We start from the raw sequence: 15,604 nt of genomic DNA on the forward strand, positions 1-15,604 counted from the left end.
TGCGTCCTCACCTTCGTCTTCAATGGTTGTGTTTACACAAACCCTCATAACTGGCCATGCATTGTCAATGGAATTTAATGTTTGTGTTGGGACAAACACTCAAAATCAGCCATTCATTATCAATGGCATTTAATGATTGTGTTGGGACGATGATGTAAAACTGGCCATTCATTATCAATGGCATTTAATGTCTGTGTTAGGACAATGATGTAAAACTGGCCATTCATTATCAATGGCATTTAATGTTTGTGTTTAGGACAAAGTTTGTTACACGCACCCTCAAAGCTGGACATAGGAGGGGCGCCCCTCAAAAAAAGATTGAGATGAGAGAGAATCATTCTGTTCTATTATTATCTTAATTCTTAACTGCCCCTCAAACATACAGGCGGGTCTGACTCTGGCGTACAGTGTCAGTGAGTGAAGTGAACCCCATATTATGAGAACCTTTTTCTCCCCTCCAGGCTCCAGCACATCGAGTACGGACCACGGTGTGAGAGCTACAGTAAAAATCAGCACATGTTTACCGGTATATGATCTATACGGAAACGGGGACTCGTTGCGGGCTTTTCATTGGTGACGCGTGTCGGCAGTGCCCGCCCCGCCCGGTCCTCGGCGGTGTAACGTGCTGCTGCTGCTGCTGCGGCACAGAGCACTGAGAGCAGCAAGCCTCCCTCCAGCCACGGCGGTGTGTGTCAGTGTGTGTGTTCCTTATCCATCATCGCTATGGGAATTACAGCGTTCCTGACGAACCAAGCTCTCATCCCGTATTACTTGAAACCCGTCCACTTCGAGACACAGACTATAAAGACCTGAGGGGACGCCTGCGGTAGTTGTTGAGACTGTTTTTTCTTGTTGATCAGACATGGTCATGGCAGCAGCAGTGCGCTGGCTGACTGTCCTGAGCTGATGCGACGCGAGGAGGAGGATGAGATGAGACACCTTGTTGGGAGATGAAACGTCGCGGTTCTTCTGTTGCTAGTACCAACTTGGACGGGAAGACTTTTGTCCGGTGCTTATTTTAGCCAGTCGTCTTTTTATTTTCATCGAGGAGGAAGAACCATGAGCGGCGGAATGGCTGTCATTTTCATGCCACTGGCGGTGAGCTCATTGATAACGCAATTTTATTTATTATTTTATTTCTTGGATGTTCAGGATTCCCTAGCACTAGCAGGGTTCTCGATTTAAAGGCGCAGTGCCTGTTTTTGTGCAGACCTTGCCCTGGTCTGCAGCATGCAGTAAACTTATTGCTTATTGGCCAGGTATAGAAGAGTATGAGCCTTTTAATTATTTTGATTATTTCCCATCATGTTCTTAAAATAAAACTAATTTAACCTATGTAAATAAATACTATTCATCTATTGATGACATGCACAAAAGAGAGGGGAGGAAGAGAGGGCAGTGGGAGGATGGAGAACAAGAGCACTGCAATCTATTGTTTAATTTGAACTTTTGTTCACCTGGGAATGTCAGTTAATTGACGCTATTGCTTTAACATTATATATCTATTGCAACATTTTAAACCATATATTTTTGACACAGAAGAATTTAGCTCACGGTTTGTCTATTGTCCAAATCCCAAGGCTGCCTTATTTCAAAAGTACAGTTAATATGTCAGTATTATAGCCTACCATAGTAGGAAATCACTGATTCTAATGGGCATATCACTTTGGAATGAAACTACAGGAGTATTTTAGGCAAATTATAAGATCTGGTCCCTCCTCTGAGGCTCTGACAAGGCATCCCAAACAAAGACCTTTGTTTCATCACACACTGTAGCAGAGATTGGCTGCAAATTGAGATGTGGATCCGCCTTGCCTGCCTCAGATATTGACATTTTGTGAATAGAGGGAGGTCTCTCTCTATGTGGGGCTTTATGAATCATGATAAACATAGGAAGTAAGCTACAATGTATGTAGTAGAATTTATAGTAGGCCACCCTGGCTAAATTAATGATCATATTCATGTGTGTAGGCCAGTATCAGTTTGTACTGTGAAACCTCCACAATGTTGGTGAGCGGTTTACTGGAAGTGTTCAGAACAAAATGTTTTTTTTATTGGGCGCTAGCTCATCCTATGTCAAGCTTTTAGTGTGTGTGTAAACACAAACTTTGTCCTAACACAAACAAGCCATTGATAATGAATGGCCATATTTATGTCATTGTCCCAACATTGCCATCGATAATGAACAGCCAGTTTTGGGTGTTTGTGTAAACACAAACATTAAAAGATGGACATAGGATGTGATTGGCCAGAATAAGATGATGTACACTTGTACAGTATGATGATGTATGAATCATGATAAGAGCGCCCCTCACTTCACATTTTGTATTTACAGCATACAGCTGCACTTAAAGTTATTCGCTGTATATGTGCACTATTCTATTGCAAATTGTAGGCTACCTAAATTGGTATTTCACCATCTTTTTGCGACTACAACTCCACTGGAGTCCTATAGAGTTACTGCCTGGCTGGTGGCTGCCCAGGAAAATGTAGAAGTTTGATCGCTCACTATGATTTATCATATTTGTCAGTCCTTTCCCCTTTTATGCCCATATATGGATGGATATCCCATTATGCTGATATACCCATGCTACCCAATAATGGAGATATCTGAATCTGTCAGTGCTTGTCCCTTTATACCCATCAAAATCATTGATCTACAATGCAATGCGTTTGCGAGGTTATAGATACCGGCAAAGTATAAAATAACGCTTATGTGGTAATTTAATCGATTCGTTGATGTATAAAAATGATCGATAGTTGCATCCCTATCATAAATACAGCTGTTACTGTAACAGGTCTTGGTTTCTTCCTGGATTTCCTCAAGTTCTATTACGCTGTCACCCTGTCCGAGGCACTGGCAGAACACTGCCACTTCAGCACAAATAATGTTCTCTGGCCAGTGATGGAGCCTGGAGGCCATCTGGAACTGGATGTTGTTTTAGTGCACAATTATAGCATGACTGACCCGACGTCCCGACCCTAAACAGGCCTGCTCTCTATTAGCTGCACGGGCATAACCCAAAGTGGCATGAGGACTTTGCAGTGCAACAGGTGGTGTGTGTGTGTGTGTGTGTGTGTGTGTGTGTGTGTGTGTGTGTGTGTGTGTGTGTGTGTGTGTGTGTGTGTGTGTGTGTGTGTGTGTGTGTGTGTGTGTGTGTGTGTGTGTGTGTGTGTGTGTGTGTGTGTGTGTGTGTGACTGTGTGTGTGTGTGTGTGTGTGTGTGTGTGTGTGTGAGAAGTTATATTGTGCTGAGTCATCATGTCCTGCTGCCATGTACAAAACAGAGCTGTAATGTAAAGCAGAACTGTATATGTTATAACAGAATGAACTGAATTCCAATTTCACTAAACCTCCACTTGTCTTAATCAGTCTCTGAGCCTACCAGGTGTGCATAAGACTTTGTTGCCTACTAAACCTCCACAACATTTGGGTGCTTGGAGATAGAACCAGAATCCTGCGTTACGGACTTGAATTGAACTTGCACGGCTCCTCAACTGACCATATTCACACAGTTTTGCTCTTAAATCATATATGTGAGGGTGAGCATGGGGCATCTGGATTGACTGCCCATGTCTGTCGAGGCAGACAACAATGGCATGCAAGATGGCATCCACATGCATACGACTGGCTATTTCGGGATGTTGTTACGAAATGTAAAAACACACATTTGCCAAAAGATCCTCTTTCTGTTGTTGATATTAGGTTACTGGCAGTGGCTGGTACTTTGAGGCGTGCGCTTGCCCTTGTTTGTGTGTATTAGCCCATGGGCTAACACACACACAACTATGTTGGAGGTGTTACGTTAACACGCACAGATGTCAGATGCACACACAGTTGACCCTTGCAGTCAAATCATGCAGTCAATTCACGGCACACCTGTCGCATGCAAAGAAGCTCATTGTTAGAGATTGTTGCAGATAAAAGAGATGTTCAACACAGTCAGACGTACAGTGTCACTGAGAGCTGAAACCAAAACCACAATTTGAATAATCTCTGCTGCTCTTCTTGTGTTTGTCCTCTACAAACAAATTGGCCCTGATTCACTGTGTCTTTGGGTTTTTATCGGTGGTTGGAGTCTACATTACAGGGTGTTCTGATCAGTCAGCCAGGGACTTGGGATGTCAGGGGGTTCAAACAGCATTTTGCTGTGTTTTTGTGCTTGTGTGTGTGTGTGTGTGTGTGTGTGCACGACCACCACGTGCACATCTGAATGTGTGGGTACTGGTGAGTGAGTGTGTGGTGGTGTGCATGATGTCAGGACAGGAAGCAGCTCTGCAGTGGTGCAGTGCCTTGCCACCACGTTGTCTATTACTGCCGGCACACTGGTAATCAGGTTCTGCCTGGCTGGCTGCCGACTCCACCCTTATAGGGCATAGCAGTGTGGGTGTGGTTTTCTGGTTCCACTGTAAAATTGGCCATTCATTTCTCCCATAGAGATTTTGAAAAATCAATTATTTTAAGCCTATATAGAATCAAGCCATCCAGGATCCTGGTGAATCATGACCATAAAACCTTTGATTCTGTGAAAAAATATAATTTAATATTTAATATGATATACTACATTTAATAAATACCCGTAGTCATTTAAAAAAAATATATTAAAATATGTCTTCCTTGTGTATTTTTGGTTTCTTCAGTCAAAAGGCCCAATCGAAATAAACCACTTTAGTGACACACTAAAATCATCCCCTCCCCTAACCCCGTGGCTTCAGTTCAGGTGGGTTGTGTTAATGTGAAAACCAGGTATGCGTAATGAACTGGTGGGCGTGGCCACATGAAAACATAATTTGAACACTTTCTGTAGACTTTTTGAAAAAAATACTGTATATTTTAGGATGGAGAAAAAAAAGAATCACGGCGCTCCATCTTTAATATTAGCATAATATTGTTCTGAAACATAACTGTCATTTTGGTACTTGGCCAAGTAAAGCAGCTGCAGGTCTATAGAAATGTTAGCCTGGTTAAAAAACAAGACCGAATCAGCCGTTGGCAAAAAAAAAATTGCCTGCCAGCGGATTAGGGTCTGGCGAGGCTCAGTAGCACGCCTCTTTCCTACAACCGAGAACAGGTCGGGCCAATCGGGACACGGTATGCAATATGGGCGGGCTTTGGTACAGTGACGTTCAATGCTTGAGACCTTTGACTGACAGTAGCTCTGACCAATTGCGTCAAAGAGAAAATGTTTGAACCCGCCCCCCGGGAAATGAAATCCAAGTGGAGCCAGCCCAGACTAATATACCGCGACAGTGTTGTGTGATATTAGTCTGGCTTATTAGCCAGGCTATAGAAATGTGCCTTTGTTACATTGGGGAAATACAGGCTTAGTAAAATATATTACACACAGATAACAGGACATTATACGGTATGTACTATCTACGGCAGTGGTTCCCAAAGTGGGGTCCGGGGACCCCTAGGGGTACTTGAGGGAGTTCCAGGGGGTACCTAGCTCAATTAGAGATAGTTTGGAACCAAATGGACCCTTATGGTTCTGTAACTCTGAGAGTTTACAAATGGAACCAAATGGACCCGTTAGGGTCCATTTGGTTCCATTTGTACACTCTGTACAAATTAAATTAACAGTGGTTTTACGATATAAATTGGGGTACCAGAGATAGAAATGCCATTAAATCGGGGGTCCGTAGCATAATGCGTGTGAAACTGGGGGGTCCTTGAAATGAATATGTTTCGGAATCACTGCTAGAGCCGTAAAAATCCTCCTTTATCGGGTTCACTGGCATATGTTTTCAAATGGGGGGTCCGTGGCCTAATAAATGTTGATCTGGGGGTCCTTGACACGAAAAGGTTTGGGAACCCCTGATGTACGGTAGAGGAAAATGCCAGGCTAGTGATAGTGGTGCTGCTGACCAAGACATCACTTTCTCAACATTGCAGTTTATACGATGTAGCATTCGATCACACTGAAAAAAAATGAAAAGTTGACAAATGATCCGCTCCACTGAGCCAGAAGAAGCATCAGGTGAAAATTGAAATGTCTCATTATGTAATTATCTTGTTCAATAAAGTTTCTGCCTGGTTGGCTGGCTGGCTGTGGTCTGTCTGTCTGTCTGTCTGTCTGTCTGTCTGTCTGTCTGTCTGTCTGTCTGTCTGTCTGTCTGTCTGTCTGTCTGTCTGTCTGTCTGTCTGTCTGTCTGTCTGTCTGTCTGTCTGTCTGTCTGTCTGTCTGTCTGTCTGTCTGTCTGTGTGTCTGTGTCAGTCAGTCAGTCAGTCAGTCAGTCAGTCAGTCAGTCAGTCCATGCCAGGCAGCAGAGCGACGCAGAGAGGAATAGAGACATGGCTGGCATAATAAGAGGAATGAGTCTGGCTGGCCCTGGAATTGAAAGTGATTCATTTGCTTTTTCTTAGCCACTAGTACCACTGCAGTGGTGGGGGGCAGACTGTGTGTGTGTGTGTGTGTGTGTGTGTGTGTGTGTGTGTGTGTGTGTGTGTGTGTGTGTGTGTGTGTGTGTGTGTGTGTGTGTGTGTGTGTGTGTGTGTGTGTGTGTGTGTGTGTGTGTGTGTGTGTGTGTGTGTGTGTGTGTGTGTGTGTGTGTGTGTGTGTGTGTGTGTGTGTGTGGCAACAGCAGCAGTTACTTGTCTCCTGACAAAATGCCAACAGTGCACTACTTGTGTCTCCTCTCTTTGCTTAGTTGCTATATATCTGTGTCTTTTCCAGACAGGAAGTGTGATGACACTTGACTGGTTGTTGTTATCGGCCAGTGTGGCTGCAAGGAACTGGCTGTTCCTGAACGTCATGCGTTATACGCACGCACGCACGCACGCACGCACGCACGCACGCACGCACGCACACATAATACTGGGTATACTGGGTATTGCATAAGTGGAGTTGCATGTGTTCCCAATGGGCATTCGTCTAGTGAGTCTATACAATAGCAGCAATTGCAACATTAGCATAATAACTTGGAGAAACAAATAAAATGCAAATACGGCATAACCAGAGATGTATTTTTATATGTATTATTATGAATTATTTATTGCACAACATTGGTTTCATTGGACGAGAGAGGATGTGTAAAACAGTGTTGTGTGGGGACACCGTGTACCCCACAGAGCCTTATCACAAGGCTGCACTGTTCTGCACTCGCTGAACGCTGCTTCTAACTTATCTGTCACTGTACAGCCCAGCCTGAGCCTCTCCGCATCAGACAACACGGACTGCATGCCAATGAGAAGCGGAGAAAGTCTGTTAGGAGAACCAGAGCGATATACAAATGTAACCACTTTCAACCCTATTTTGGTTACATCACAACGGTTTTAATCAAACCAAGCTTTTTCAAATTGATTGGAATTGATTTCCAATTTTGTCAGAAACACAAACATCGGTAATTAGTGGGCTGGGACGACTCCAAAATCACCAGACGCAAAAATCCTGCATCGGTCTGGCTCTTAAAGTGCTATAAAGATAAAGTTGTCCTGACATGACTGTGTGTGTGTGTGTGTGTGTGTGTGTGTGTGTGTGTGTGTGTGTGTGTGTGTGTGTGTGTGTGTGTGTGTGTGTGTGTGTGTGTGTGTGTGTGTGTGTGTGTGTGTGTGTGTGTGTGTGTGTGTGTGTGTGTGTGTGTGTGTGTGTGTGTGTGTGTGTGTGTGTGTGTGTGTGTGTGTGTGTGTGTGTGTGTGTGTGTGTGTGTGGGGGGCCTGGGGTCAGCCAGGGGTCCAGCTGCTTGTCACCTGCTCTACCTCCTGAGCCACAGCCACCCAGACAGTGTGTGTGTGTGTGTGGCCACAGCCACCCAGACAGGAGACAAACAAAGAGCGACAGATAGAGTGACAATGAGAGTCAGCCAGTGGAAGGGGAGCAAATCAGGTCTGTGGATGAAGAAATGAGGTCATATAAAGTTAAGGAAAGTCTTTCACAACCTTTATGCTGTTTTTCAGAGTCAGTGTAGACAGAGTGGCTCACACTCAGCCTCAGCCTGATGGCCTCAAAAGTGAGGCCAACATCTCCTCTGAGCTATTGCCTTTGGCTTAGTGGTTAAGATGGAGACCCGGGTTCGATTCCCAGGTGTTACAACATCAGCATGCTTTGGGAAAGTTTTATTATATCCCCCCCCCCCCCAATGGATTAATTTCATTTGTAGATTAATGTATTTTAAGTCAATTCCTAGCATGGTGCTGATGTGTTTTGGTGTTTAAGAATGGAGTCAAGGATTCATTAGAGTTATTTTGCAGCGAATTAGCCATAGAAGCATTATGTCTTCTAGAGTAGGCTAAGTTTCCATAATATATAGTGTGGAAAAAGGAGTGTAAGTTTTCCCATGAGTGGTATAACATCACATACTGGTATATCTACTGTTTGAAAGGTGCCTTAGTGGAATAGAAGGAACCTATATGACAGTTCATCTCTGCCTTAGTGGAATAGAAGGAACCTATATGACAGTTCATCTCAAGTTCAGCCCATGTGTGCAGATTACATTTTTCATAACCTTTTTAAAGTTGCATTTCCTTCTTTCATTAATACACTCATTATTCTTTTGTGGATGTTTTGATTTAGAATCCATTATTGTAGTTAGTCATCACTAACGTAGAAGCAGACTCATGCAGGGGTAGCCTATTCACAGAATAAGCTAAATCTAGCAATATAATTAAGTGTGTGTGCGTGTGTGCGTGCGTGCGTGTGGGGGGGAGTCGGTGTTATATACCATCAGTCATATGAATTATTTCCTCCGGTTATTAAAACCGGTTGGTGGCCTCCCAGAGACCCAGACAAGAGAGAAGGGCATACAGGAAAAAGCCAGAATCAGAGCTCGACTATTCAACTAATCGAAAAAGTGATCGCTAGAAGAGATGGAATAATCGCTAAAAAGATAATGGATAGTAGCAGTGGCAGGACTAGCGGGTTCACCCATTATGCTGTAACACACAGCAGGCTCCCTGTTAGTGGCAGCATGAGCATGCATTCCCTCTGCTCATTGGTTCCTCATGGTGAATGGGCTCATTGACACCAGTAATGAGCATGGTGTCGAGGAGTCCGTACTCTGTCATGCCTCTGGGAAAGAGTTGAACGGGCGGGATTGTCCCCCATTAAGCACTTCCCACACCCCTCAGCTATAGAATGAACCACTTACTGTAAGCCCTACTGTATATACTTTGTCGTGCGACAGATAATCTAAAACAAAAAAGCCATCTTTGATTTGTTTTGAAAATCTGCCCAAAATTGAGACGCCTGAGTTAACGTGGATAACGGTACAACTGTACTCAGCACACTGTGTGTGTGTGTGCGTGTGCGTGTGCGTGTGTGTGCGTGTGCGTGTGCGTGTGTGTGTGTGTGTGTGTGTGTGTGTGTGTGTGTGTGTGTGTGTGTGCATCCCAGATCAGAAAGGATTCACATGCAGCGTCAGCAGAATTCTCCCCTCAGTGCACCACTTCAGAACCACCAAATCCTGTTTGTTCTGTCCGTCAACACTAGCCCCCCGCCCCCGCCCCATCCACCCCTGGCCTTGTGTTTATGGGTCTGGTGGGAAAGCTCCTAATCTTCATTCACATTCAGCATGTGGATGCACAGTTCTCACATACAGACTCACATGCACATATGTGGACCACACACACACACAGACCCCCACCCACCCACACATGCACGCATGCACATCATGTCTGTTTCCTGTGTTTCTTGTTTTTTCTCTGTCTTTCTCTTCATCTCCCCATCTTATCTCCTTTCCAGAGTCCAAACGATGCCAGAAACCGATTCCGTGTCCGATGCCAGTCCTGATTTTAGAGAGTACTGGGGCCACAGATTACACATGTTTTGACTGATTTGTCAAGAAGTGCAAACGTTTCTGATCTCAGATTTTTATTTCTATTTCAGAACATTTAACTTCTAAGCAAACAACAAGTACATATAAAATACACATGAAGTGAACTTTATTTTATTTTACAACACTCGAAATAAAAAAAACTAAAATGTACAAACTCACAAGGCGCCGAGTTGTGATGCATTGTGAGCTCAGGGTTGTACTGTTTTTAAAACCTTTGATTGATTGATTGTTTCCATTCCTTATGAGGTGTGAATGATGTCATGTACAGCAGGGGTTCTCAACCCGTGGGTCGCGACCCCTCGGGGGGTCGCCAAATTATTTTAGGGGGTCCCCAAATTATTTAAAAAAAATCTTTTTTTTTTTTTTTTTTTTCACGATTTTTCAAAAATAGCAGACCTACAAGCTCGTAGCGCGCCACTCGGTGGCGCGCTATGAGCTTGTAGGTCTGCTATTTTTCAATAGCTAAATTATAACATAATGCTTAAAACACCAAAAGGGGTTCCCGCCCAAAATGGGTTAAGGTTATTGTAGCAGTCAATTTATATTGGGGGTCGGGAGGGGGCGGGGTAGGGGTCCCGAGACATTGCCAAAGCATTTCCGGGGGTCCCCGGCCAAAAAGGTTGAGAACCCCTGATGTACAGTGTAAAAACGTTTGAGAATGTTCACCTATGATGACAAGGTCAAAATAGGGACGCCAGGTTGAAAGTGGTTACAAATCGGGGCACATCATTGCAGATCTTCAAAAAAGATCCGATACATCAACCTGGCTGTACTCCCTTCACCAAGAGACAGCAATCTTTATTTAGTTTAGTCTTTTGAATAACATTTTATTTAGTTTTAGTCTCACAAATGTTATGTGATTAGTGTTGCTCTGGTTTTAGATTTTAGTCGATTAAATCTACAGTTGAGTTTGTCGACAAAATAATATTTTGGCAGGCCTTGATGGCATTTGTAATGCCTGATTTTATACTTTGTAGCATGCTGAAAATGGCCGATCTATAGTTGGAGGCCATCGATATTGTCCTTTTCTTTTTGCTGAGGTTTGCGTGATCTGCGCAAAAGGACAGTTAACCCATTTTGGGCGGGAACCCCTTTTGGTGTTTTAAACATTATGTTATAATTTAGCTATTGAAAAATAGCAGATCTACAAGCTCATAGCGCGCCACCGAGTGGCGCGCTACGAGCTTGTAGGTCTGCTATTTTTGAAAAATCGTGAAAATATTTATTTCAGAAAACTGGAGGATTTAGAAGGTTTTTTTTAAAATTTTGAGGTCAGGCCTAAATGGGTCAAATGGTAAGGGACAATATCGGTGGCACCCAACTGTAGATCTGACATTTTCAGAGCGCAACACCTGAGCGCAACCAAACATAAAACACAAAAAAATGGCACGCTTATTTAAACACTCAACCAACGGTGGCTTTTCCAACGGCTTTCATGTGATGGAGGTTCATGGGACTTTCATTTACAACATGAAAGGCCCTTGGGAATGATTCTAAAAAAATATGCTTGGTTTACTGGCGAAACCCAAGGATTTCACAGAACACTGACTCGCTCAGTGACGTGCGTGCGTGCGTGTGTGTGTGTGTGTTGGGGGGGGGGGGGGGGGGGGGGGGGGGGGGTGTACTGGGGGGACTGGGGAGTCGGTGTTATATACCATAAGTCATATGACTTATTCCCTTATAAAACCGGATGGTGGCCTCCCAGAGACCCAGACAAGAGAGAGAAGGGCATACAGGAAAAAGCCAGAATCAGTTGTCACTCTAAATGGATTCTTCCTAGCCGTCGCTTAGCAACGAAGAGTACTTCAAAGGTAGCTACAGTAATGTGCATTTTGGTCATTACAGTAGTCTTAGACGGTGGGCAGCACTTAATGGTCAACCTACTTTCACAGGGATAGGATGACTCATGGCGAGTATGTGAAATGACTACAGCCAAATGGATCCAGTCACCAGTGTTTCTTTCTTGTAGCTTGTAGTTGTGCTCGACTCTGCTTATGTATTGTTATTGTCAATTTGTCACTTCATATCAGCTCACCCAGTGATACTGATAAATATCAGTTTTATTAAGGTCTGGAGTTCAGCAATTCATACTCCATCAATAATAATTTAGCAAATAATGCCATTGTTTTAGGCTTAACCCGTCTTCTTTCTCCCTATCATTCTCTCTCTCTTCCTTTATGCTCTCATTCTCTCTTCCGCTGTTTCTGCCTCTCTCATCTATGTTTCTCCCATCCTTTCTCTCTTTCTCTCTTTCTCTCTCTCTCTCTCTCTCTCTCTCTCTCTCTCTCTCTCTCTCTCTCTCTCTCTCTCTCTCTCTTCCACCGGTGTATATATCTCTCTCATCTTGTCTCTCTCTTTCTCCCTCTCTTACTGTAGCTGCTGTGCACGGTGATCACCGACAGCTGGGTTGTCAAGGCGTTGAGCATCAGCAGCACGGCCGACCAGCCACTCCTCTCCCCGCGCCACTACCAGCATGAAGACGCCGACACGGGCACTCCGCTGGTCTGTGACAAGTGCCCGGCGGGCACCTATGTGTCCTCCCACTGCTCCACGACCGCTGTGCGGGAGTGCAGTCCTTGTCCTCAGGGCTCCTTCACTCGGGGCGAGAACGGCGTGCAGCACTGCCACCGCTGCAGGCTCCCGTGCCCCGCGGGCTTCGTGGAGAAGGTGCCGTGCACGCCCACGCAGGACCGCGTCTGTGCCTGCCCCCCGGAGAGCTTCTTTGTGGCCGCTCCGGTCCAGAACAGCAGCGAAGACGACGGCGGCGCTCAGTGCACGCCGCACTCGCTGTGCCCGCCCGGCGCCGGCGTCAAGCGCCGCGGGAGCGCCACGGAAGACGTGCGCTGCAAGCCCTGCGCCAAGGGGACGTACTCAGACATGGCATCTAGAACGCTGAGGTGCCGGGCGCACACAGACTGCCGGGCCCAGGGGTTGGCGGTGCTCGCGCCAGGCACTCGGGAGACCGACAATACCTGCGGTCCCCTTTCTGCGCGCCCTTCTTCATCGTCCTCTTCCTCTCCCAACAGTACTCCGCCAGGCCCCATGCGGCCTGCCTCTGCCTTTGTACAGGAACCCCTGTCCTCTGCGTCGACACTCTCATCATCATCATCATCATCATCATTAGCAGCAGCAGCACATAAAGGTAAGACCACTCCCAACTTAAACACTGTTTCCTTTGAAATCTGCCTCCCATCCTGCCAAAACATTAAATGACTGGTAATCTCACGTCTCCAGACCTCTGTCTCGTCAGGCGTACAAGAAGAGACAGAGGTCTGGCGCTCTATGTGTTGTTTTTAAATTGTTGTTTTTAAATTACATTTTTGATTCAGGTGGTTTCTGCCCTACAGCAGAGATATGTTATTTTCATATATTAAACCAGCCCAGGGGCCTTGTTGGTTAGAGGGTCCGCCCTAAATTTGGGAGGTCAGGGTTCAATCGCGTCAGGTCATGCCAAAGGCTAGGGAAAAAATGGGACCCAATGTCTCCCTGCTTGGCACTCAACAAGGGTTCGACTGGGGTCCCTGTATTTTTTGAGCCGAATGCGGACAAAAATAAAAGCCTGGGTACCGAGACACATACAAGTGTCATGTCCAGGGGGTGTAGCCTCCCCACACTACAGAAACAGAAGATAGGCTGGTCCTTATTGAATTGTTGTATTTACTATTTACCTTTTCTATACAGCGAACACTTCTTAGTTTTATTATTACGAGTGGAACGTACTAACATGTTAATTGTTTCACATTTCCCAGCTAAATCGCACATGATTTTAGCAATCAGCCACCATTAGCAACAGAGCACTTGGCTTGAAAAAGGTGTGCATGTTGGAGAAATTGTACTGTTATTATCAGTGGTGTAAACTTGTTTAAAGTAACGAATATGTTTACTCAATTACTGTCCTTTAAAAATTTTAAAAATTGAGGTATTTCCAATTTTCTGTACTTTTACTTCTACTCCACTACATCTCAGAGGCAAATATTGTACTTTTACTCCACTACAATTATTTAAAGATTTGTGTTACTACTGTGTATGTAGATTTGAATTATTACTACAAAACATACATTACCTACTTGAGCCCTCTACATTTCGGCCATTTGAAATCTTGTGAAATATGGACATTCTGCATAATGAGTACTTTCTACTTTTGGTACTTTACTATTTTGATACCAATACTTTTGTATTTTTGCTCAAGTAAATTTTGAATTCCGGACTCCGGATAACTTCTTCCACCACTGCTGGCAGCCTAGGTATGCATGGTGGGGGAATCGTACTGTTGTTATTGCTTTATGGGAGTGTTCCAGGATCAGGTTTTGATCCAGAATAACCCGTTCTGGAAACCATGATCTCACCCTTATTTGGACATGGCAAATTAATGACCGAATGTCTGTGATGTGACATGTTTGGTCTGTTACCAGATTAAGCTGGTTCCCAAAAAAATAAAATAAAATAAAAAACAACAACTAAAGTATCTAGTAACGAGTTCTCGTTAATACTTTTCAGTGCTTACAATATTAATAATATCCACAGACAGTTTACAATTTACAATTTAAACCTTTTAAACCTGAACTGTAAAACATCTTCAAAAATAGCAGATCTACAAGCTCGGTATAAAACTATTGTTGCTACTTTAATGTGACACTGTAGTAGGACGAAGTAGGGCATTAATTAATGGAAAAAAAAACATAAACAAATATGAAATATGGAGAGATACAAGGTTTCTGCGCAACAGTAACGTGCTAAGACGTGTCACACCTGAACGCACAAGACTAATTACCTCACTGTTTTGGAAGGATCAGTGTGTGTTTGCTTGTATTTACACATTCCTCCATGCGTGCGGCGTGTGCACAATCCGCACATACACACACACACACACACACACACACACACACACACACACACACACACACGGCCAAACACAAACATGCCCTCCCTGCTGACTTTTAGACTGTGTACACACTAACACGCACGCACGCACGCACGCACGCAGGCACACAGACAGACAGACAGACAGACAGACTGACGAGTTCTCTCCTCCTTTACACTGTCCTCTCATTCCTACATATCAAGCCCTAGGCTATACATTCGTCCTGTACTTTGTAAACTGGCTGAAGGAAAGTCAACATAACATGTTGTTTTTTATTACATGCTACAAATCATTCTGGCCTGTGTCCACACACGGGCCTCATCTTTGTTAACAGTCAATATGTAAAAGGTCTTTTGAGGGATTTTGTTGCTAAGCAAGCACTGTGGCTATTGTGAACCCACTTCAAGCAGCACGTCACTTGGCTAAAAGTTACTGTACGCACGTAAACCAACCTATTACAACGTTGGTGTTCTGTAAATACCGTAATCGCCCCCTGAAAGTATTTTTGAGGGGCGCCAGCCCCTCCTATACACAGGTTTAATGTTTGTCTTTAGTTCAATGTTTGTTTTGTAAACACCATTGACAATGAAGGGAAAATGTACGTCATAATGTGCCTCATTACGTCATATTGTCTCTTTATTGTTAAAGGAGCATTCAGTGATTTGGAAAAATACCCGGTCCACCCGGTAACAAGATGTGTACATGCACACGCTCTACAGTGGGGGAAGTACAACAGACCAACAGCACGTGCACCAATGCCCGCCCCACTCGATCATGATTGGAGGAAGGCCCCTCTCATCCTGATTGGATGAAGGCTTTGCCACCCAAAGCCCAAACCGAAACTAGGGTTTTTTGACCCCAGGGGCTCACTGGGGACAGGGAGGAACTCCTTATATGGTCAGCACACTTTATAGTAGGGAGGATTATCCAAAAAATAAGAAAAGATAAGTGATATTTGAATTAAGTGAAA

General features: G+C 44.4%; 1 protein-coding gene across 1 annotated transcript in view; it reads left to right on the forward strand.

Annotated features, from left to right (window-relative positions):
- The first annotated feature begins 527 nt into the window (after positions 1-527).
- Positions 528-15,604, forward strand: part of tnfrsf21 (tumor necrosis factor receptor superfamily, member 21) — a 68,733-nt gene continuing 53,656 nt past the window's right edge. Inside the window, exons 1-2 of the mRNA XM_079526116.1 lie at positions 528-1,098; positions 12,150-12,915. Of these exons, the coding sequence (XP_079382242.1) occupies positions 1,060-1,098; positions 12,150-12,915 (805 nt within the window). The 5' untranslated portion in view covers positions 528-1,059. The remainder of the gene's footprint in view (positions 1,099-12,149; positions 12,916-15,604) is intronic.

Source organism: Electrona antarctica, assembly GCF_951216825.1.
Source record: "Electrona antarctica genome assembly, chromosome: 17".
Classification (NCBI taxonomy): Eukaryota; Metazoa; Chordata; class Actinopteri; order Myctophiformes; family Myctophidae; genus Electrona; species Electrona antarctica.